Source organism: Cnephaeus nilssonii (assembly GCF_951640355.1).
Source record: "Cnephaeus nilssonii genome assembly, chromosome: 19".
In the NCBI taxonomy this organism is placed as follows: Eukaryota; Metazoa; Chordata; class Mammalia; order Chiroptera; family Vespertilionidae; genus Cnephaeus; species Cnephaeus nilssonii.
The window spans coordinates 8648202-8674201 of record NC_137090.1 but is presented as its reverse complement, the minus strand read 5'-3'; the positions used below and the strand labels follow the sequence as shown (position 1 = coordinate 8674201).

General features: G+C 38.2%; 1 protein-coding gene across 1 annotated transcript in view; it reads right to left on the bottom strand.

Annotated features, from left to right (window-relative positions):
* IKZF3 (IKAROS family zinc finger 3) overlaps positions 1-25743 on the bottom strand; it is a gene marked incomplete at both ends in the record, with an annotated part of 76911 nt that extends 51168 nt beyond the window's left edge. The window contains 4 exon segments of the mRNA XM_079798999.1: positions 185-286; positions 1684-1737; positions 25430-25464; positions 25466-25743. Of these exon segments, the coding sequence (XP_079655125.1) occupies positions 185-286; positions 1684-1737; positions 25430-25464; positions 25466-25743 (469 nt within the window).
* Between the last annotated feature and the right edge of the window lie 257 nt (positions 25744-26000).

Below are 26000 nucleotides of genomic sequence, written 5' to 3'. Positions count from 1 at the left end.
AATACTGAATAAATACCTTAAATTCTCAAAATTTGCTGATAACCTATATAGCAAATTATTAAATGCAAATACTTGTAAACTAAATCAATCCACAAATACAAGTTTTCCTTGGAGAATTCCTCATTTCTTCTTCATATTAAGTCTTAACCATATCTATAACCATAAGTTGTACACTATGGCTCACCTTCCATATCTTCATCTTCATTAGTTGGGCATTCTGCACTGTCCACATTTTCTGTCTCATGAGGTTTGGTTAAATTGTAGTCATTTAAAATCACTGGACCTTCTAGGAGATAAAAAGAATTTTAACTATGCAGTCAACTTAAACAATTTTTTATAAACATGTATAAAGTAGATTCCCATCTCAGCTTCACACAAATTCTTAGTGATAGTATCCCTTTCACACATACTCTAAGTGGGATATACGTGAAAACTCTTGAGGTTTAGAAATATATCTGGGGTTCATGCACTTTTCCATTAAACATGATTTTCTTGGATATTTCTTTCACCTGAGTTAAAATGAACTCAGGTTCTTTCTGTACAGAAATTTTCTCTCCTTTGGGATATCTTACAATATCTGGTAGGATGTTATTGCTATTTATGACCAAGAAGTATTGATATGTAGTGATGAGAAATATTTAGCCTGAAAATACTAATATAACCCAATTTTGGAAAGATGCTTTCCTTAGAGTAAGCTTCCTATTTTCCTTTTCTGTTAACATTATAAATGTAATTATGTGGAGCCAGAATAGTGTGGCTCAGTGGTTGAGCATCAACCTATGAACTGGAGGTCAATTCCAGGTCAGGGCACATGCCCGGGGTGCGGGCTTAATCCCCAGTAGGGGGCGTGCAGGAGGCAACCAATCAATGATTCTCTCTCATCATTGATGTTTCTCTCTCCCTCTCTCTTCCTCTCTGAAATCAATAAAAATATATTAAAAAGAAAAAAGAATCAGCCCAGCAAATAACAAAATTCCTACATGAAAACAAATGTGATAAACAGGATCAAAACTCACCCCAAAAAAGAACACTCAGAAAAATTGGGGCCAACTCACAGTAACATAAAAAGGCATTTAAGTGATAAATTTTTTAATGCAACATAACCTTTATTTAAAAAGTGAGTTCATCAACAGAGAAAACATCGGAGTTATTTGGGGGAAATAAATGATTTTAAATGTTTATAGTTCATTCTGAAGCAGGGGTCAGCAAACGATAGCCCACGGGCCAAATCTAACCATGGCCTGTCTTTGTATGGGCCCAGGAGGTAGAATGGCTTTTACATTTTTAAAGGGTTGTAAAAAATATAAAGAGGTTTCTGCAATAGAGGCCATATGTGGCCCAGAAAATCTAAAATATTTATTATCTGCCCTTTACAAAAAAAGTTTGCTGATCAGTGTTCTAGAGTGAAAAGCTCAAGTTGTTCAAATAGAAGCTACTATATTACTCAACAAAAACTGTCTTTCTTCAAACGAATCAGTAGGTGGGGTATGGCTTGGTCCTAAAATACCAAAGAACTTATATTACCTAAATTGATGAGTTGTTTTTGTAACAGGAAGAGACAACCATATTTTTCTTCCCCAACACATTTCCATAGCATTTTTACTGCAATCAGAATGTTCCTCTTTCTTTGGTAATTTCAGTAAAGTTCTATTTCTAGACAGGAAAGAACTGATGCTACTTTACCTGTAGACACAGACTGCTCCTGACTGCTTTTCAGTTCCACATTTGGTTTTATATCTGAAAAAGTATACATAATAAATATTAGCTGCTTAGAGAAAAATTTTTTCAGATTTGAGAATCCTAAAATTAATAAGGATACCATTTTGGAAGCTTTAGCAGATTTCCTCTTTAGAGCAGGACTATTCTTTCCCTATATCCTCCTTAAAAAGTGCCTCAAGGAGTATAAAAGGTATTAGCTACACAGCAATTGTATTTTACAGAGATTAAGAAGAGCCCTGGCTGGTGTGGCTCAGTTGATTGGAGGTAGTGGGTGTGATTTTCAGTCAGGACACATATCTAGCTTGCAGGTTGGGCACATGAGGGAGGCAATCCATTGATGTTTCTCTCTTTCTCTCTCCCTTCCTCCCTCTCTAAAATAATTTATTTTAAAAAGAAGGAAAAAACTTGCTACATTGTCTTTTAAAAAGAGAGAGAGATTAAGAAGAAAAATTAGTGCTTTGTATTTACCCACATACTTAATATGTCTGGTGCTTTTGCTTTTTTTTTTTTTTTATGAAGACCTGAGCTCCCATCTGTGGAACTCAGTCTAAAGAACTTCCTTTAGCCCTCGCCAGTTTGGCTCAGTGGATAGAGCACCGGCCTACGGACTAAAGGGTTGGATTCCAGTCAAGGGCACATGCCCAGGTTGCAGGCTTGATCCCCAGTTGGGGGTATGCAGGAGACAGCCGATCAATGATTCTCTCTCATTGATGTTTCTATCTCTCTCTCCCTCTCCCTTCTTCTCTGAAACTAATAAAAATATATTTTAAAAAGTAATAAAAAAATAACTTCCTTTTGCATTTTATTTTTGCCACTGCGTGAATGACAACTTAGTTTTAATTTATTTGGAAATATCTTTATTTTGCCTTCAATTCTAAAGGATATTTTTACTTGATATAGAATTCTGGGTTAACAGTTCTCATCTAGCACTTTAAAAATGGCATTCTAGGAGAAACCAAGATGGCAGCATAGGTAAACACCTAAACTGCTGCCTCGCACAACAATTTCAAAACTACAATTAAAAGACAAAACGGACATCATCCAGAACCACAGGAAGGCTGGCTAAGTGGAAATTCTACAACTAGAAGGAAAGACAAAAGCACACTGAGACTCAGAGGAGCTGCAGAAGGCAGAGGTACAGAGGCGCGCACGGAGAGGGCTGGCAACTGAGTACGCAGCTGGCTTTCTCAATCGGGAGGGAGACAAAAGCTCCCGACTGCTCTGAACTCCAGTTCCGAGAAAGACTCTGGGGACCCAGACTCATTCGGGGAGAAACTGGACTGTCTGACAGTGGGCGAAACTCGAGGACGGCTTTCTCTCAGAGGTGCTTGCAGCAATTACTGTGGGACACTGAGACCCAGGGGCCTCATAGGGCAGGGCTGATGGGAAGCCATTGCTGTCTGCTCTGCCCTGAGACTCCGCCCCATCCAAGCTGAGCACAGAGGCTTTTACAAGTCTTATCTCATAAGGGTGTCTCCAGCACAGAAGTTCTCCCAGCGTAGACACAGCCAATTGGTCTGGAGGTCAATTCCTCCCAGTGATACAACAATCAAGGCTTAACTACAAGACTGTGCACATAGCCCACAAAGGGGTACACCAAGAGTGTCCACCTCAGGTAACTGGGGAGGCTGAGCCACTGGGCCATATAGGACACCTAGCACACAAAGCCACTCTATCAACTCAGGGAAGCAGCCAAAATGCACAGACAAAGAAACAGGTCACAAATGAAAGAAATGGAGGAAAGCAAATGATTGGATATAGAGTTCAAAACCACGGTTATAAGGTTTTTCAAGAATCTTCTAGAAAAGGCCAATAAATTTAGCGAGACCCTCGAGGATATGAAAAAGGACCAACTAGAAATTAAGTATACACTGACTGAAATAAAAAATAATATACAGAGATCCAACAGCAGACTAGAGGATTGCAAGAATCAAGTCAAAGATTTGAAATACAAAGAAGCAAAAAACACCCAACTGGAAAAGCAAAACGCAAAAAGAATCCAAAAATATGAAGATAGTGTAAGGAGCCTCTGGGAAACTTCAAGCGTACCAACATCCAAATTATGGGGGTGCCAGAAGAAGAGAGAGAGCAAGATTCTGAAAACCTATTTGAAGAAATAATGACTGAAAACTTCCCCCACCTGGTGAAAGAAATAGACTCTGCAGAAAGTGCAGAGAACCCCAAACAAAAGGAATCCAAAGAGGACCACACCAAGACACATCATAATTAAAATGCCAAGAGCAAAAGACAAAGAGAGAATATTAAAAGCAGCAAGAGAAAAACAGTTAGTTACCTACAAGGGAGCACCCATACGATTGTCAGCTGATTTCTCAACAGAAACTATGCAGGCCAGACGGGAGTGGCAAGAAATATTCAAAGTGATGAACAGCAAGAACCTACAACCAAGATTACTCTACCCAGCAAACCTATCATTCAGAATTGAAGGTCAGATAAAGAGCTTCATAGATAAAAAAAGCTAAAGGAGTTCATCACCACCAAAACATTATTGTATGAAATGCTGAAAGGTATTCTTTAAGAAGAGGAAGAAGAAAAAGGTAAAGATAAAAATTATGAACAACAAATACATATCTATCAACAAGTGAATCTAAAAATCAAGTGAATAAAAAAATCTGCTGACCAGAATAAACTGGTGAATATAATAGAATTAAGGGCATAGAAAGGGAGTGGACTGACAATTCTCAGGGGGAAAGGGGTGTGGGGGGTGCGGGAAGAGACTGGACAAAAATCATACACCTATGGATGAGGACAGTGGGGGGAGGGGGGTTAAGGGCAGAGGGTGGCGGGGGGTTAAGGACAAAGGGTGGCGTGGGAACCGGGTGGAGGGGAGCTATGGGGGGGAAAAAGAGGAACAATTGTAATAATCTGAACAATAAAGATTTATTAAATTAAAAAAAAAATAAATAAAATACCAAAAATAAAATGTAAAAAAATAAACAAATAAAAATGGCATTCTACTGTCTTCTATCCTCTACTGTTTCTGATAAGTTAGTGATAATATTTATATATTACTAGAGGCCCGGTGCACGAATTCATGCACGGATTGGGTCCCTCTGGGTGGCCTGCAGGGATCGGGCTGAAACCCGCAGTCCAACGCCACCTGCAACTCCTACCTGCCACCCCCGCTCATCCCGGCCCTACTGTGCCTGCCACGAGCTCGTGCCCAATCAGTCCCAAACGGGAGAGGCTCGCCCTGCTGCAGCAGCGCTTGCCAGCCTTGAGCCCTGCAACTGGGGCCCTCCCAAGGGGAGTGGCCTGCGGGATAGGGCTGAAACCGGCTCTCTGACATCCCCCAAGGGGTCCTGGATTGTGAGAGGGTGCAGGCCAGGCTGAGGGACCCCACGGGTTCAAAATTAGGCCGGGGAGGGACCGCGGGAGGGCTCCAGGGGGTGTCCGGCCCATCTCGCTCAGTCCTGATCGGTCAGACCCCAGCAGCAAGCTAACCTACCGGTCAGAGCTTCTGCCCCCTGGTGGTCAGTGCATGTCATAGCAAGCGGTTGAGCAGCCTTAGTATATCATTAGCATATTACTCTTTGGTTGTTCAGTTGTTCCGCTGTTTGGTCTATTTGCATATTACCCTTTTATTATATAGGACTAGTGGCCCTGTGCACAAAATTCATGCACAGAGGGAGGGGATTATCCCTCAGCCCAACCTGCACCCTCTCCAATCTGGGACCCCTGTGGGATCAGGCCTAAACCGGCAGTCGGACATCCCTCTCGTAATCCGGGACCACTGGCTCCTAACCGCTCACCTGCCTGCCTGCCTGATCGCCCCTAACCACTCTGCCTGCTCGCCTGATCGCCCCCAACTCCCCCCCCCAGCTGACCTGATCGCCCCCACCAGCCTGCTCGCCACCCCTCGCACCCCCCCACTGGCCTGCTCGCCCCCAACTGCTCCCCCCTGCTCGCCTGATCACCCCCAACTGCCTTCCCCTGCCAGCCTGATCTCCCCTAACCGCCTCTGCCTTGGCCCCGCCACCATGGCTTTGTCCGGAAGGTCTCCCGGTCTAATTAGCATATTACCCTTTTATTAGTATAGATTCTTTTTCTCGAATATTTTCAAGATTTTCTCTTTACCTTTGGTTTTCTCTTTACTTTTGGCTTGATATGCCTAGGTAGATTTTATGTGAATTTATCCCACTTGGGTTCATTGAACTTATCTGTAAAATTATGTTTTTCACCAAACTTGAGAAATTTTTGGACATTATTTCTTAAAATTTTCCTCCTCCATTCTCTTGCTCCTTTCCTTTTAGGATTTCAATTTCCCCACAGTTCCCTCAGACTCTATTCTTTTTTCCCCTCAATATTTTTTCTCTGTTGTTCAGATAGAATACTTTCATTGATATATTAGAGGCCCGGTGCACGAATTCGTGCACAGGTGGGGTCCCTTGGCCTGGCCGGCAATCAGGGCTGTCTCACCCAGTCCCAATCGGGCTGATTAGGGCCAGTTGGCTGGCTGGGGGGAGGGACCATGGGAGGTTGGCCAGCCGCGGGAGGTTGGCTGTGGCAGCAAACTGACCACCAGGGGGCAGCTCCTGCATTGAGAGTCTGCCCCCTGGTGGTCAGTGTGTGTCATAGCAACCGATAATTCAGTTTAGGCTTTTATATATATATATATATATATATATATATATATATATATATATATATTTAAAAGCCTAAATATTTGAATATATATATATTCAAATCCACTTACTTTTGTCTGTTAAGACAAAAGTGGATTTGAATAATAATTTGCTGTTAAGCCTGTCCAATAAACTTTCTATTTCATATATTATAATTTTTAGTTCTAGAACTTTACACTTTGTTCTTTTTTAATAGTTTCTTTGCTGAGATTTCCTATCTGTTAATTCATTACAAGCATATATTCCTTTATATCTCTGAGTATAATTATTATAGCTGTTTAGGATCCTTGTCTTCCAATTCCAATATCTATGTCATCTTGAGTTCAGTAACCACTGATTTCCTTTTCTCTTAAGTACAGGTAACATTTTCCTTCTTCACATGACCTAAAAATTCTGGATAATACTCTGGACATTGTAAATGGTGTTATAGAATTTATGTATCCTGTTATGTTCCTTTCAACAATATGGGAATTTTTCTTTATTTTACTTTTTTAAAATAAAGCATATAGTTAACTTGCCTGGATTTAAACTAAAATTCTGTCTCATTTGTGGTGGGCAGCAGCTAGGGTAACCAGATGTCACAGTAAGCCTGGGATTGAGTGTTTCCCAGACCACCCTTTTAGAAGCACAAATTTCTGTTCAGATGGGCTGCTCAGAGTGTGACTCATATAAGTGTAGTTCAACTATCAGCTACCGATTTGAATCAGCCAGAGAATTTATTTTTTTATTTTATTTTTAAAAAATATTTTTTTATTGATTACAGAGAGGAATGGAGAGGGTGAGGAGGGTGAGAGAGATAGAAACATCAATGAGGAAAGAGAATCATTGATTGGCTGCCACCTGCATGCTCCCTACTAGGGATGGAGCCTGCAACCTGGTCATGTGTCCTGACCAGGAATCGAACCAGTGAACTCTCAGAGCGTGGGATGATGCTCAACCAACTGAGCCACACTGGCCAGGGCCTTGCCATGGGTCTTTTGTTTTGTTTTTTAGGACTCATCCTATCTCATTCTTTAAGAAATATATATTTATTATTGAAAGTATTACAGATATCCCCTTCTCCTCCCTCCCCTCCCCCTACTGACTCCCTCTATCCCGCTCCCCCTTGCCCCACCCCAGGCCTTCACCACACGTGATATTCCGCCAAATATGCACAACATGAATCTACCATGGGAAAACAAACTAAACTCTAATTGGGGGACAGTTTACAAAATAACTGGCTTGTAATCCTCAAAAGTGTCAAGGTCATGAAAAACTGAGGAACTGTTTCAGACAGAAAGAGAGTGAAGAGTTATGACAACTAAATACAAAGTTGAATACTCTTGTAGTAAAGGACATTAGAAAAACAATTGGAGAAATCTGAATGGGGTCCAAAGATTAAATGGTAGTAATGTATCTATGTTAATTTCCTGATTTTGATAGTTGTTTTGTAGAAGGTGGAACATACATACTAAAGTATTCAAGGGTATCATATCAGCAACTTACGCTCAAAATTTCCAGAAAAAACAGGGTTTTTTTTGTACAGTATTGCAACTTTTCTCTAAGTTTGATAGTGTTGTGAGTTTCTGGGTTTTTTTAGTTAAAAAAAAAACTACCTGTGAAACTTTTAATTGCATACTAAAGGGATTCTTAACAGAAAAAAAAGGAAAGAAACCTAGTTCAAAGGTTTCACATGAGCAACCTTCATGTGAAAACATCTTCTAGTTACTACAGAGAAAGATGGCTTTTGATTTGGTGACCTAAAGGAAAAAGGTCCTGGTCCCCTGAACCTTTTAAATCCTCTGACAATGACATTTAAATAACTCTAAATATTTTTTCAAGAGGCCTTTTTGTGCTGTAAATAACACTAGAAGTAACTGAGTAGTTTCTAAGAGAAGATTCTGACTCAGTATTCAGAATTTTAAGGAGACATTAAACCATGCATAATCAGGCAGCATGGATGTTCTTCTTAGGTGCTAAAAAAAATACTTAAAACACAAGGACAAAATAGATTGAAGTACACTTTCTCTCCCTGAAATTAAGGTCTTTATAAAAACATGAAGTTGTAGGTAGATGGTAAAGGAATTCCCAACTATTAAATATGTCTAAAACTTTACAGTTTTTAATGGATCATTTTGTAATTTCTTATACTACAGTTAAAAAAAACTCAAAAATTTTCCATTTAATGGGATATTCTGGGGTCTTTCAATGTGTTGGCAGTCAACATACCTTTAAAATATTTAAAAGAACGCTCTAGAAAACTAAGAAAGAAGGGTCTATATATTGCTTTTGATAGAAATACAGTTTTCTTTACTGATGTTTATACATATCCAGTACAGATGATGGAAGAATTTCAAAGTAGGTTAATTTCATTGAAAAACAATATTGTCTATATCTCTCCTGTTACTTGAATAGGCAAAGCATGCTCCTGCCTCAGGACCTTTGTACTTACCTTCCCCTCTTAACAGAATGCTCTTCCCCCAGCTAGCTACCTGGCCACTTCCTATCTTCATTCAGGTGTATGCTCAAAAGTCACCTTACCAAATAAGCTTTACATAACTACCCTATATAAAATGTCATCCTCCATTGTCACTTTGTTTTCTCTTACCTTGCTTTATTTTTCTTCATAAAATTTATTTATTGTTAACACCTGACATATTTTTGGTCATTTTTGTTTTTATCTGCCTCCCCACACCAGAATGTAAGTCCATGAGAACAGGGATGTTATGTGCATTTTTTCTTGCATTTTTATGTGCATCCCTATTCTGCTGTGTCTTTAACTCCCCAAATAGTGCCCATTCATGATGGACATGAATTTTTACATCTCTACCATGAATTTTTACATCTCTTGATCCTTATGAACACTCTAGAGTAAGGTTCCACAAACTACGACTTACCACTTGTCTTTGTGTGGCCCGTGAATTAAGTATGATTTTTTATATTTTTAAGTGGTTAGAAAAATAATGAGAAGAATATTGTTTTGTGCCACTTGAAAACTATGTAAAGTTCGATATCAGTGCCCATAAATAAAAGTTCTATTGTAAATACAGACAAACCCAATCACTTACATATTGTCCAGTGCTGCTTTCATAGTCCAACAGCAAAGCTGAGTAGTTGCAACAGAGACTATATGACTTACAAAGCTTAAAACAGTCACTATCTGGTCCTTTACAGAAAAGTTTGCCAAACTCTAGATCTATTACTAATACTAATCTAATAGTAATACTGTACTGTCTAACAAAGTAGTTACTAGGCACTTGCGGTATTTAAGTTTAAATTTAAATTAATTAAAATTGAAAATGTAGTTTTTCAGCCACACCAGCTACATTTCAAGTATTCAAAGAACATGTAGCTAGTGGTTACTCTATTGCACAACAAAAAGAACATTTCTATCACCTCAGAAAGTTATACCAAATAGCACTGTTTTAGAATATCTCACTGCTGCTTGGGATACCACTGCAAATTTTAAAACAAACATGAAAACTCTGGTTTTTACATTTTTAAGTGGTTAGAAAAAAATTAGAAGTATATTGTTTTGTGTAACTTGGATCAAGGGGAAAAAAGTAAATCAAACCATGTAAAAAATTAAACATTAACCAAACTTTCAAAGATATTATGCCAGGAAACAACTTAACAAGGACTATCTCCTATCAATATTTCTATTTTTATAATTGGAATCCTAGGAAACAGTTGTGATTTCCATTAATGTAGTTATCAAAGTTATAAGTCATCTAGACAGCACCTTTCACACAAAATATTTTACAAATGTGACCGATTGAAAAATTAATGTGACTTTTCAGAGCGTAAAAAAAAATCCACCACATGATGCCAAATATTCAGATAAAATGTATGTGTACAAATATATATGTGGCATCATGCTTCCATTAGGATTTTTTGGTATCATTAGATAAAAAAATATTTCTTATCTCATTTAAAAGCCAAAATTATAAACCAGCAGAAAACCCTAGTTAACACTCATTCATATCAGGTGCCCTTCTTCCTTTCCTGCAACTTAATACTCAATCTAATATTTCTTAAGCTTAATTAAATCATTAGTGCTTTCCAGTGACACCTTACCTTTTAAAAACAAATCTTATAAAAGGCATAGCTATTCTATTACTGAGATGGCTGACAGATATATTGGACTGTAAAAGTTAAAGGCTATTTCTTTTGTAGCTTTCCAAAGCACTTCACCAATTCAAAGCTTTATTAGCAATATCAAGTTGTTTTCTACCAGCACTGAAAACAAGCCTTCCTCACATGCTTACTGGAAGATGACCATTTCAAGTTTGTTTTTATTCCTTCAGATTCTCTTTTCATTGACAAAGATGCCATTTTAAAAAATTTCACTAGCTAGAATTTTTGTTATAATATCAATATTTTTCTCAGACATTCCAGCATTTTTATGTGCTGCAAAATTAAAGGGAGTAGATTACAACTAAAATTTAAACTTGGAAATGGCAGGAGTCTGGTTAATTAAGATTTCATCAAAGTTCACACGGGAATGTTATTACCTCTTTGCTCTAATATAAACCACTTACTAACAAAACCAAATATTTACATTAGCAACAAAATTTGTAACCATATTTTTAACTTGAATGGTTATGAACTTGCCTTCATTTTGAGACTATTATGTAATTATTATTCAATTGAGAATACCAGCTAACAAAATTATACTTTAAGTTTCAGAGATCAGATTTTCACTGGCTGTTCTGTTTTCCCAGTAGGAAGTTGTAGGTGCTAAAGGAGAGCAAAATGTCAAATCTCAGAAAAACTGCTGCATTGACTTTGCCAGCTGCCAGCAGTTCTGGTGTCTGACGGCTGCCAGAAAGCTGTCCCTGAACGCTGACATTCCTTTTTATCTTCATAACAATAAACTGACTCTTATTCCCATGTCTCTTAAAAAATAGTTCTTTTTAAATCTAAAATGTTCATTTTTACTCTTTTAACCAAAATCTTTGGAAACTGAGTCACTCACTATAAAAATGTACTCACATTTGCAACATTAACATTAGGGACAGAAGTGTTAGCTATTATTTCTGAAAGGACCTTCACCATTTCTTTTTATTACTACCACATATAATCAATTCCTGGAATCTTGGCATCACAAGAACAATTCTGCATAATGAAAAATGATACCTAAGACTAATGAAATCAGAATATTAGAAATGGAGTAGATATCTTAACTAGCTAAGTGACCTTCCTCTGCCACCTGATGCTTGAATTTCCTCCAATATCTCCCTATTCGGGCTGTATGGGCTCCCCTTAGACACTTCCAATAATATAGAAGTTATTCCTTTCCATTTCAGGAAAAACGTTTAATAAGTTCCTTCTTAAATGTAGCTGAACTCAAATTTCCTGAAATGTCCATTTCAGGTCCTAGTTCAGCTTCCTGGGAGCACACAAGATAAGTTATTACTCAGATGCTATTACTCAGTTCCCTAACTGTGGTGAGAGCTTTCTTCTGAACCTGGTTTTGTTTGCTTGTGGTCCTCCAAAAAGGTATCATGAAGCACTTAAATGAAATTTCACATTATCTCACAGCATCTCTGGAAAATGAAGAGGTATAATTGCATTTATTATTCTCCCCATTTTACCAACAAAGTTCATGACACAAAGAGTGACAAAATATAGTCATCTAATTGTCCAAGGGTACAATGTCAGTGACACATTAAGGAGAGAAGCAGGACTAATTTCTTGAGTTTTACCTTTGTTTCAAAGAATTTAATGTTTTAATTAAAGTGCTTTCCTATAGATTATAGATCTTAGAAGAACAGAAATAGAACAGATTTTAGACTCAATTAATTTCAAATGATTATGATTGAAGGGGAATGAAGACATAAAAACAAGGAGCATGCCTTAAAATGAGAGTAATCCCTCCAACCATGAAATACTTCCTTTCTTTCTTCCTTGGATTAAGGTAAAGGTTAAGAGATATCAAGACTACTTTCTGAGGGCACCGGATCAAATACAGCCCATGTTACCATTCCAATTCTTTCTACCTTACCTCTTTTTAAAATTAAGTATTCCATTTTCCCCCTAGGTTAAATGTCTAATGAAGAAATTATAGACTATGGAACACAGGTTTAAAACAACAAATTTAACATCTAGTGTTATTTTCCCTTGAAAGGTCAGTTACTCTGAATTTATAGACAGAAATATTTCAATTTTACCATGACTATCACATGCCATAAATGAACATGTAGAGAGAAAAGGAAGAATGTGCATTTCATGTCATTGCTACTTTTAAAAAAAATGTTTGTGCTAATATAAGTGAATCCCACATATTCCTAGTAAAATTTTCATTTTATAAATGTAAAATGCCTATATTTTTTAAAATAAAATAACTGGGGTAGAAAACAGAATCATTAATTTAAACTGGGTAATATATCTAAATGTGAAAGTTTAAAAAAAACAAATTTCTACACAAGAGAATATTTTTATGGCCTTGGAATAGGCACAGATTTCTTCAACAGGACATAAAATGCACTTAATCCCAAAAAAGAAAATTTGATAAATTAGCCTTTATTAAAATTAAGAATTCTAGTCATTAAATAGATTAAGAAAATAAATAAGCAAGGTGTAGACTGGGAGAAAATATTTATAATACACTTTTGACAAAGTATACATTTCCAAAATATTTTTGAAATGCCTACAAAACTAATTAAAAATATAAAGAACCCAACTTTTAAAAAATGCACTTCAGGCACTTCAGGAAAGAGGATATCCAAATGGCCAATAAACATATGAAAAGGTAGTCAACATCAATATTCATCAGGAATATGCAAATTAAAGCCACAATTAAATACCATTACACACCCACCAAAATGACTAAAATTAAAAAGGCTGACTGACAATAGCAAATGTTGGCAAGACATGGAAGTGGAACTCTCAGACATTGTTAGTGGGAGGGTGAACTGGCCCAACCACTTTGGAAACTGCTTGGCAATATGTATTAAAGTTAAATATACACCTGCCCTATGACCCAGAAATGCTAATCCTAAATCTATACCCAAGAGAAATGAGTGTATATGTCCACTAAAAGACATGCATAAGAATTTTCATAGGACAGACAAACACTGGACATAATCAAATGTCCATCAAGAGTAGAATGAATAAACAAATTGTAGCATATTCATACTATTCAACAACAAATGAGAATGAATAAATGTTACAATATGAATGGATCTTGAGTATATTCAGCAAAAAAAAAAAAAAAAAAAAAAAAGCCAGACATTAAAAAAGGACATATTGTATGATTCCATTTATATGTAATTCAAGAACAGGAAAACTGATATATGATTTATGTAAGTCCAAATAATGGTTAACTTTGGGTGAGGAGGGTATATTAATTATAAATGGGCATAAGGGAACCTTCTGGGGTGATGCAAATGTCCCATATCTTGATCTGGAAGGTGTGTATATAGGTAAAAATGAATCAAGCTACATACATTAAGACATGTGTACTTATTTTAAAAATTTCTGTTGGCCTGGCCAGTGTGGCTCAGGGGTTGAGTATTGACCTATGAACCAGGAGGTCACAGTCAGATTCCCAGTCAGGGCACATGCCTGGGTTGTGGGCTTGATCCCCAGTGTGGGGTGTGCATCAATAAAAATATATATTTTTAATATATTTTATATTTTTTATTTTATATATGTAAATATATAGTTTTACTAGAGACCCGGTGCATAAAAATTCATGCACTGGAGGGGGAGGTTCCCTCAGCCTGGCCTGCCCCCTCTCACAGTCTGGGAGCCCTCAGGAGTGGGAGGCGACCCGGCGATCAGGGAAGGCAACGCCCCATCACACCTTGCTGCAGTGGCCTCAGTTGGCCCTGGTTACCTGAGCCTCGGGTGGCCCTGGGCGGCTGGACAAGCCATCCAAGGCTTGCCTGTGCCTCGGGCCAGCCCTGGGCAGCTGGGGCCTGAGGGGACTGGGAGACTCCAGAGGCAGTAGTGACAGCGGCCGGACCCGCCTGGGGGTGGGCCCGGCCATGCGGAGCGCCTGCCACCCCCAGCGGGGCTGAGGGGACTGGGCGCCGCCATCTTGTAGCTATGGGTGCCACCATCTTTGAGGGTGTGACAGTCAATTAGCATATTCCCTCCTTATTGGCTGTGGGCGCCACCATCTTTGTGAGGGCCTGAAAGCAATTAGCATATTCCCTCTTTATTAGATAGGACTGATTTCAGAGAGGAAGAGAGAGGGAGAAATAGAAACATCAAAGATGAGAGAATCATTGAATGGTTGCCTCCTGCAGGCTCTACACTGGGAGATCGAGCCTGCAACTCTGGCATGTGCCCTGACAGGAAATCGAACTGTGACCTCCTAGTTCATAGGTCAATGCTCAACCACTGAGCCACACAGGCCGAGCAACCAAAATATGTATTTTTTAAAAATCTGTTGAACACTCAAAATATTCTCACAGATCTAAAATCCAAACCTTACAACTGCAATTAGAGCAGTATGTTCCAACTTTTGCAAAAAGTTTGAATTCCAAGGGTTTTAATGATTCTTCTAATAGTCTTTATAGATTATATCTACACTAACCATCCACTGAAAAGACACCATATATCTTAAAATTTTTCATGGTTAGGAAATTTATTTACATAAATTTAATTGTCATAATATCATGTGACAATTAAATATGAAGATAGTTTCAGTGATAGCTAATTCCCCAAACTTCCCTGAGAATTGAGATTTCAAGATGTTCTGTCATGTGATTTTTTTTTTTTTGCCTTTGATTTTTTTTTTCAATTAACTTAGGATACAGGTTGTTTGCCATTCATCTTTGAAAAACAAACAAACAACATTTTTTTGATTCACATTTGTCTCCAGCATCAGCCCCACTTATTTATGTGCTTCTCACCTTTTAGCTAAACTTCTGGAAAAACATGGTCTGATCAATGTTTCCACTTCCTCTATTCCCATTCCTGCTCTAACCACTTCAATTTGGTTTCCATCCCCACTACTCCACAAAAAAACATTTTGTTAAAGTCAATAGCAGGTTATATGTCACCAAAATTAACCCACACTCTTTGTCCTCACCTTACATGATTTTTCAGCAACATTCAACATAGCTGACCACCCACTCCTTCTTGGAATGCTCCTATCATGAATTCCATTACACCACACTCTGCTGATTTTCCTCCTGTCTTGCCCTGTTGCTCTTTCTCTTTTGCTGTCTCCAGCCTCCTCCACCTGACTACCTAAATAAGATGTTTCTCAGGCCTCAATTCTGAGTCCTCTTCTCACTACATGCTCTCTTTAGGTGATACAATTCATTACCATAGCATTAAAAATCATTTATGTGCTAAGGATAACCAAACTTCTATCTAGCTCAACCTCTTATTTAGAGGAGAGTTTCAACAACCCTGCCCCCACTACTGTTCTCCACATTAGCACTCTTTTTATTTCCTTCATAACACATGGCATAGTTTTAATTATTTCTTTTGCTATTTACTTGTTGGGGGGCCTGTTTTTCTTACCTGACTATAAATGCCATGAGGGCAAAAGCATTGTCTATTTTCTTTACCACAGTATTACCAATATTTTTGCATACATGGCACATAACAAGCACTCAATAAATAAACATTTTTTGAATAAAAAAATGAAGACTTCTGATTTATATCCAATATAATAAAGAGGTAATATGCAAATTAATCCTCACACCCTCACAAGATGGCTGCCTACGACCAGACCGGCAGTGGGGGTTAGTGAGGGACACAAACAACTGAACAAGCAGGCTGCGTGGGGCGATCAGGCCGGCAGGGGGGTTAATGAGGGATGACCAAACGACTGAACAGCAGGCTGCATGGGGCGACCAGGCCGGCAGGGGGACAGTTACGGGTGACCAGGCCAGCAGAGGGGGGCAGTTGGGGGCGACCAAGCCGGCAGGGGTGTGCAGTAAAAGGCAACCAGGCTTTGGGGTGGGCAGTTAGGGGTGACCAGGAAGGCAGGCAGGTGAGTGATTAGGAGCCAGTGGTCCAATATTGTGAAAGGGATGTCCGACTGCCGGTTTAGGCCCGATCCCCGGGATCAGGCCTAAACCGGCAGTCGGACATCCCCCAAGGGGTCCCAGGTTGGAGAGGGTGCAGGCTGGGCTGAGGGGACCCTCCCCCCCATGCACAAATTTTGTACACCAGGCCTCTAGTTGTGTTATAAATGTATACAATATCAAAATTAAATGTTATAAAACTTTTGTTGTTCAACTATCTTTTAAAGTTAGCATTTAAACAATAAAAATACAGTCTAAATATATATATAAAGATGATCCACTGCTAATCCATAATGTGCTATAAGAGTGATGATAAATTTCATGGATATTTTTCAAATAGTGGGTAATATTTCTCAGACTATAATGTGCATAAGAATTCCTTAGGAATCTTGTTAAAATGCGGACTCTGATTCAGCAAGTCTGGCCTAAGAGTCTGCATTTGTAATAATTCCCAGATGTTGCCTGCTGCTGGTCTAGAGACCACACTTAGATTAGCAAGAAAGGATCCTTATACATAATTTGTGAACCAAACAAATATTTGCTGGACCCTAATTTTGTGTCTAGTATAAATGCAAGGTGATTTTCGTGCATGTTATCTTTTTTAGGCTATAGCTGGTCTCTTGCAGTATAGTAAACTTAGAGTGGTTCTCAATCTTACCAAGTGTCCCCCATTTAGCAAAAATATTTTATAACTAGAGGCCCGGTGCATGAAAATCATGCGTGGGGGGGAGGGTTCCCTCAGCCTGGCCTGTACCCTCTCGCAGTCCAGGACCCCTTGGGGGATGTCCACCTTCTGGTTTAGGCCCGCTACCCCTGGGGATTGGGCCTAAGCCGGCAGTCAAACATCCCTCTCGCAGTCTGGGGCTCTCGCAGTCCAGGACCCCTTGTTCCTTACCTCCCGCCTGCAGCAGAGGCGGGAAAGGTTCCCACCACCACCGCTGCGCTCACCAGCCGTGAGCCCGGCTCCCCCTGTGGGAGCACATTGACCACCAGGGGGCAGCTCCTGCATTGAGCATCTGCCCCCATGGTGGTCAGTGCATGACATAGCAACTGGCCGGTCTGCCGTTCAGTCAATTTGCATATTAGGGTTTTATTATATAGGATACCTCTTTTATCATCATGAATTAACATAACCTATCTTCCCATACAAGTTGTTTTTAAAATAAAGCCCTAATATAAAAGTGAAACTGATGATAACTTGTATTTCAATACGTAAATGTACCAGAATAATTATTCTAAAAGACATAATAATAAAGTAGTCAGATATATTTGTAGAATCACCATGAATGCAAGAGCTAAAAATGCAGAAGAATGCAGGTTGTATCAATAAGGGCCAAAGTCTTGGCTCCGAACTAAAGAATCATCTCTTAATTTATATAGTAGTTGCATTCTTAGACAATTTGGATCATATTAAAACCATGCAAAAATACTTAAATCTTTATATATAAAATGCAGTTCAGTTCTAGCAGTCATTAGACATATATAAAATGTTACCAAGTATCAGAAAAGAGAGATTCCAACTTCGAATGAAGGACATAATGGATGAGTGAGGATTTCAATTGGCACAATGGTGATCATATTAACAGTGTTGAAAAGTCAGACGTTAGTTTGGGTTGGAGAGACCATGAGTTCATTTTTGGATTGTTGAGTTTGAACAGCATTAGAAAAATGGGGAGTTAGACAAATCAGGAAAAAGTAAGCAGCCCAGAATAACATGAGGGGACAAAGGATACCATTGGCAAGGAATATTGAAGCTACATTGTGAGTTATCTGAAATGCCCAACTAAGAAATACTTAAAATGGCCCAGCTGACCTGACTTAGTGGATGAGCATCAACCTATGAACCAGGAGGTCATGGTTCGATTCCCGGTCAAGGCATATGCCCAGGTTGCGGGCTTGATCCCTGGTGTGGGGTGTGCAGGAGGCAGCTGATCAGTGATTCTCTCACCATTGATGTTTCTATCTCTCTCCCCATCTCCCATCCTCTCTGAAATCAATAAAAATATATATTTTTTAAAAGAAATACTTACCCTAACCGGTTTGGCTCAGTGGATAGAGTGTTGGCCTGTGAAATGAGGGGTCCCGGGTTCGATTCCTGTCAAGGGCATATACCTTGGTTGCAGGCACATTCCCAGTAGGGGGTGTGCAGGAGGCAGCTGATCAATGTTTCTCTCTCATCTGATGTTTCTAACTCTCTATCCCTCCCCTTTCCTCTCTGTAAAAAATCAATAAAAATTTTTTTTTTTTAAAAGAAATACTTAAAATGGTTTTTGAGTAGGGGAGTAACTTGAGATTTTAGGAAGATCATTTTGGCAGCAATCCTCAAATTGGATCGAAAGAGGCAAGTTTAGATACAGGGTTACCAATAGAAAAAAAAAAAAACATGCAGCCATCTGAATCAGTAATTTTCAAAATGTGTTCAATGGAACTCCAGGGTTTCAGAGGGCTGGCACAAGTATTGATCTGTGGCTGGGGAAGGAAAGGGCCAATAGCTAGATAGGCCTAGCAATAGTCTCTTGCCCTCTTTCCCCATCTCAAGTGGAATATCACACTTGCATCTGTCCCACATAAGATTTTTTAAAATATATTTTTATTATTGATTTTAAAGAGGAAGGGAGAGGGAGATATAGAAACATCCATGATGAGAGAGAATCAATGATCGGCTGCCTTCTGCACTTCCCACACTGGGGACTGAGCCATTTATGTGCCCTGACCAGGAATTGAACTGTGACCTCCTGGTCCATAGATTAACGCTCAACCACTGAGCCACGCCTGCTGGGCTATTTTTCAAATTCTGAATGGTACAGCTTAAGCCTTTGTACAGGGAATAGGAAAGTTACTGATACTCTTACTTAAATAATTTTACATGAACAAATATGCACAGGAAAAAATACTATGGAAATTTCAGTGCTTCACTGAAATAAAGAATGTAGCAGCCTTAGCTGGTTTGGCTCAATGGACAGAGCGTCGGCCTGCGGACTGAAGGGTCCTGGGTTTGATTCCAGTCAGGGGCACATGCCCGGGTTACAGCCTCGATTTCCAGTAGAGGGAATGCAGGAGGCAGCTGATCAATGATTCTCTGTCATCACTGATGTTTTAATCTCTCCCTCTCCCTTCCTCTCTGAAATCAATTAAAAAAAAAATGGAGCAAATCCAAAAGTTAGAAGGAACTATATTATTTTCCTCAGAGCAGAGAAGAGCCAATATTGGATTAGAAAGATGGTAGTATTCATCCTATTGGATTTAGCCAATATTTCAAACTCTTCTACCAAACCTCTCAGTGTCACTATTTACCTTACTCTCTTTACCATAAAAGCCAAACCAATGGTCAAATGACCAAACATACAGGCAACTCATTCATTAATTCACTCAATAAATATGACTGCACTCCTACTATGTGCTGGGGACTGGGCCGTGATAAAAAAAATCCCAACATTTTGGAATGTGACAGTCTAGAAGGGGTTAAAGGTGTATTAATATCCAAAATATGTAAGTAATCTAGTTAAATAATCTTTAGATAATTAAGAGTTAAAAATAGAAAATATAGTTTTGTATTATGATGCTATTGAAATGTTTACTATTTCTCCTATAAAAAAGTTTTCTTTATAAACCAACAAATAACCTGATGTTTTCATTTCTAAAAGCACTCAATAATTAGTTTGTTTTTTTAATAATTCTTTATTGAGCCGAAGCCGGTTTGGCTCAGTGGATAGAGCGTCGGCCTGCGGACTCAAGGGTCCCGGGTTCGATTCCGGTCAAGGGCATGTACCTTGGTTGCGGGCACATCCCCAGTAGGGGGTGTGCAAGAGGCAGCTGATCGATGTTTCTCTCTCATCGATGTTTCTAACTCTCTATCCCTCTCTCTTCCTCTCTGTAAAAAATCAATAAAATATATTTAAAAAATAATAATTCTTTATTGTTGAAGTATTACATATGTCCCCTATTCCTACACTCAATAAGTATAATTTGTGATATGTGTATGTGTTGCCAATTTCATTGATATAAAATGTTAGGAGGTGAGCTGATTTTGAATTACTGATAATGAGTAAAGAATATTGTTCTAGCCCTAGCTGGTTTGACTCAGTGGATAGAGCATCAGCCTGCGGACTGAAGGGTCCCAGGTTCCATTCCAGTCAAGGGCACATTAGGGGCATGCAGGAGGCAGCCGATCAATGATTCTCTCTCATCAATGATGTTTCTATCTCTCTCCCCCTCTCCCTACCTCTCTGAAATAAATAAATAAAAATATTAAAAAGAATATTGTTCTATAAATGCTTTTATTCTGTTTCATATCCGTTAGTAAACACAACTTTTTTATCTCTCTTAGATGGGACACATCCTATATAATCAGAGGCTAATATGCAAATCGACCAAACAGCAGAATGACCGGTTGCTATGACGCGCACTGAGCACAAGAGGGCAGATGCTCAATGCAGGAGCTTCCCCTGGTGGTCAGTACGCTCCCACAGGGGGAGCAGTGCTCAGCCAGAAGCCAGGCTCACAGGCTGGTGAGCTCAGTGGCGGTAGCGGGAGCCTTTTCCACCTCCACGGCAGTGCTAAGGATGTCTGACTAGGGGGAGCGGGCTTAAGCCGTCAGTCGGACACCCCCTGAGGGCTCCCAGACTGCGAGAGGGCACAGGCCGGGCTGAGTGACCTCCCCCCGTGCACAAATTTCGTGCACCAGGCCTCTAGTATCCAATATATGGTATCAACTCCATATTATTTTGATTTACTGTACACCACAACTTTAGACTCTAAAAACTGAATGCAAAAAGCAGGTTTCAATTAAGACTGAAAAATTTATCATTCATAATCACTGGGGACTACAGTATTTTGAGATATTACATTATAGTAATAGTTATACAAAGGTCACATTTATGTATAATAGAAATATACTGTAATTACTTTTATATTATTTTACCTTTTTGTAGTGATTTAAAAAGCCTTAGGGTCATCCTTATGATTTTTAATAATTATAAATATACCACTTAATGGAGAATTTTATTTTTAAAAAGCCAGGTAGCAGAGAGCACTGTATGTCCTTATGATGTTTAGGGTCTCTTTTCACAATAATTAATGAATCCTTAGCACACAAAAAAATTTATTGAGCACTTACTACATGCAGGTTTCTGTGTTAATCACTCGGTTCTCATACATGACCTAAGAACTATATCTTGAGTTAGGAGCCAATTAACAGTGGCTGGCCAATAAAATACCTATCAATGATATTTTAGTCCCAAATAAGTGTTAAGTATATACTAGTATACACTTATATACTAATGACAAATTTATAATAAGATATTTAAAAAGTATCACTGGAAATTTTTATGCTAATTTTAATCATCTATATCTTGCCGATTGAGAAAACAAATTTCTGCTTATATCTGATCTGTATTTCAATGAATTAATATGTGATCCTAAAATCTGCTGATATAAAGTTAATAGATAAGATCTGGCTTTAAGTGATAGGCTAGCCAAAAAACACACAAAAAAACCAAAATTTTTGTTTTCTAAGCTTCCTTTTTCTATTATACCATTTAATTAAGTACTTTAAGAATTTTCTGAGTTCTATCAAAGAATTGCTAATACCAATCCCCTACTCACAAAAATTAATAAAAGGCATCATAATAAACATAATAAAAATTACTCCTCAGCACTAGTTTCTTAACTGAATGCAACAAACCCTGAGGGTCTTTTATGAACCAGGAACTATTTCCGGCACTGAATGTAGAAAAATAAGAAGCTTAAAGACTAGTGGGGAAATAAACACTTAAATCAATAAATATTTTCAGTACAATTGGCAGAAGTATGCACAGAAAGGAAAGGCCTCTAGCCTAGCTAAGGGAAGTGAAGAACTGGGTAGAATAAGTACCAGAAGGTACCAGGGAAGGTCATCAGAAGGAGATTATGCCTGAGTCTTGAAAGATGAGCAGACAAGCACAGCCAGGTAACGAATGGGGTGAAAATTTTAGCAGACATAGAAGAAGTGTGAAAGAGTCTATTTCATTGGATTATAGGAAATTTTCTAAAATTATGTCCTACTAGAACCCCATGGCCTTTCTGTGGCTTTTGTTCCTTTGACCTTTACCATTTCACCCTTCATCAGCTCATAATGGAGGGCTAGTACACGCCACCATCCGAAGGGTATATCTCTGTAAATCTCAACCATCCAGAGCATGGAAAGGGACCTTGAAATGAAAAATGGCTTCCACAAAAGCAATGTGGTAAGAAGTAGAAGATGACATCAAGAAGGAGACAAAAATTGCACAATAACCAGGGAATATTTAGTGTAGAGGCATTCAGTTCTGCACAGTTCAAAACCCCTGTGAGAATATACTATAGAACAATATGTTAGCTGATAGTCAAAATAGTGACCCAGGGTCACCAAATCAAAGTTATCTCTTGTGCACCTATTTATAAAGCAGAGGGCTGTAAAACAAATACACTTAGAAAAATCTCTATCCAATATTGTTTAAATAGAAAGATTTTATATTTAATGAAAAACATGCCAATACTTGTGAAATTCATATTTATGAACCACCTCATTTCTCAACCATACCAGATAGATGAAACTAATTATTACAGTACAAATAACAAAATTTAGCAACATAAATAGTCTTTGGATAGAAAATATTTAGGATCATCAGAACAAATAACCAGCGCATAATGCTATATAAACTGGATTACAAACGATTATTCGTGCTCACCTTTCACTATTCTATATAAGTAAAATATGTACTATGAAAAACAAACAAAAAGCAAATATTTAGGATCACAGATCGTGAGAAAAAAATTATAGCTTCTAATTTATTATGTACATTGACTAATTTTATATGACAAGATTTCTATTTCAAAGGCATATTTTATCTATTTGCACACATAAAGTCTCAATAAATGTCTATTGAATAAAAATATGAATGAATTTAAAAAGATTTTGTATGCTAAAGAAATGACTAACTATATAGCTTCACAGTAAACTCTAGCATATCAATTTGGCCAACAAATTGGGCAAAAAATAAAGACATTCCATAAAGTACTCCACTTTCTTACACTGTCAAAAAATGAGTATAGAATATAGATCAAATCTCTATGCTAGATTGAGACCAAAATATCAAAATAATATAAATATGCTTTAAATATCACACACACGAGCCATATTAGTCAATCTTGGATGGCTATCAATGAACAAGATATTTAACTACATTACTCTGTCCTCAAGGACTTGACGTTTGAATAGCCTAAGTCACACCTTTAACCATTTTTAAATTTTTATTTTTTGATTAAGTGTTGATGTTTTTGCATTAAGCTTACTATATACTATCCATCTCCATGGACCTATGAATTTAGTCATCTAAACTCACAACTGACCACTGATCTATATTCTACATTGTATCTCTTCCCATATATAGTACGTTCTGAATTCTATACAAGTTTTCATTCCTTCCTTATCCAGAGAGTCTTCATCCAGGCTTATCTAAAAGTCTTTGTTAGGGCATTAATATCCTAATTTATGCTATTTAGTTAATAATTTCTTTACTTCATATTAAATGAATTTGGTAGTAGTAACATTTACAGAGAAACACTCTAATTTCCATGAATTTACACTATTCTGTACATTATTCTTGAGAAGTGAAATGGCTAAGACTAGAAAAAGTAGTGTTGCTTTTTCTGATTTATAATTTCATAAAAACAAATTCAGCAATTTATTTATAATAAAAGCATGAGAATTCTTAAAAAGTACTTTTTTCATTATGTACAGTAATCTAATTTTTTCCTGTCTTTGGCCAGAACTTTTACAAGTTAAAAATTACACTTCACAAACCATTTTTAAAATATTCAAAATGCCAATTTTTAAGTTATTTAAAAAACCCTAATAATTAAAAAATTTTTAAGCATAAAGAATTTTTCATAAAACACTTGAACATTATTCAATAATGGCCATTTTAAAGTTTCTATGAACACACTAAATACATACTGTTCATTGACTTATTTGGCATTCTACTTAGAGGGGAAAAAACGTGTATATGGGCCAAGGTAGTTTAAAAAAATTGTTAGCATACCCTTGTACAAACTGAGGATTTAGGACCACACCATTGCACTCAATTATATTGTGAAATAAAAGCTTCATCATATTTATTTTCATATCCCAAATTAATCTAACTTTAATAACTTCATATGCTCTAGACCTAAAGCTGCCAAAGATGAAAGTTCATTGGCAATAAGAGATCCTTTGATTTTTTTATGAAGAAAAATCCATGCTATTCATGATATTTATAAAATTAACATTTCAATTAGGTGTCATTCTCTCATTTATTAATTGAACGAATACATTTCTCATAAATTCTGATTTTCTAAATAGGACCACCTCCCCCAACTTGAGATATATCTGCCATTTTCAAGATTTTAGTAACACTTGTTGAAAAGACTATTGAAAAGTTTATAATAGTGTGAAATTTTAGTTATCCCAAAGAAGTACATATTGAAATTTTTTGGAGAAGCGAAGATAATTTTATGGCTTTCAAAATTAATTCAAATGAAACTCAATGTGAGCCTTATTTTTGCTATGGGTAAAAAAAGGATCATTGGAAGTTCGAGTTCCAAGGGACCAGCAGATGCCAACCACTTTAAAAGTTACCTTTCCTATATGACAGCATTTATTCTTAGAAGAAAAAAGTCACCTTTCTTTCTAAACATGCCACTCAGATTAGCCTAAATCCAATGGACACTGAGGCCATAGATGAAAAAAGAAACATCCAAAGGGATTATTTATTCCAAGCCATGTTTGCTGCCATTTCAGGGTCGCCCGTGAGCGTTCTTCCTCTGTAGACTTAAGAGTTGGCCCCTCATGTTTGACACCCCCTAAAAAATTACATTTCGGACAAGTTACCCCTTTCCAAAGTTGGCAAGGAGAAGGGAAGCAAATGAGAGATGTATGAGAACCGACGCGCTTTTCCCTCTGAAATGCCTCTTGCTTACTTTTGACAAAAGAAGCAAATAGAAGCAAAACCGAGATTCAGAAGGAACTCTCTCTGCTGCGTGCCCTGGCCGAGCTTTTCAAAGACCCTTTACAAAAGAAGCAGGCTGGAGGCTCACCTTCCATCTCGCCGCCTGGCTGGGCTGGAGCAGCAGCTCTGGCTACCCGGCCACTCCACGTGCTCCTGCCGTCGCCAGGACGCAGCTCGCAGCTGGCGGGAGATTCCCGGCTCGGGGAGTCCCCAAGATCCGCTGGCGAGTCGGCGCAGATCGAAAAGGGCAGGAGCCCGCGACCTGCTGGTGCGCGGGGTTACAGCGGCGCTGGCTGGCGGCGGCTCTAAAAGGCGCTCACTGAGGAGCGCAGGAGGTTCCGCGCCTCCATCCCCTTTTTGAATGTCAAACTGGAGAACCCCTATAGGATGGAAATGGCGCATCAGCAACTTGTCTCAAAATGTCTATTTTAGAAGAATATGGATGGGAGAGTATTATCACATTGGGTGAAGGGCGGGGGAGTCTGGATGGCTTTCTTGCAAGTTTAAGTTAAAAGAGGTTTGTCTTAAATTGAGCAAGATCTGGAACTTTTGGTCTAGATTCCAAGATCATAGCCATGAATAACAGTGAGAACTTCATTAGAAGTATTATGCTTTTCTTCCTCAGTTTTTCATTTCACATGATAAAAGTTCTTGGTCCA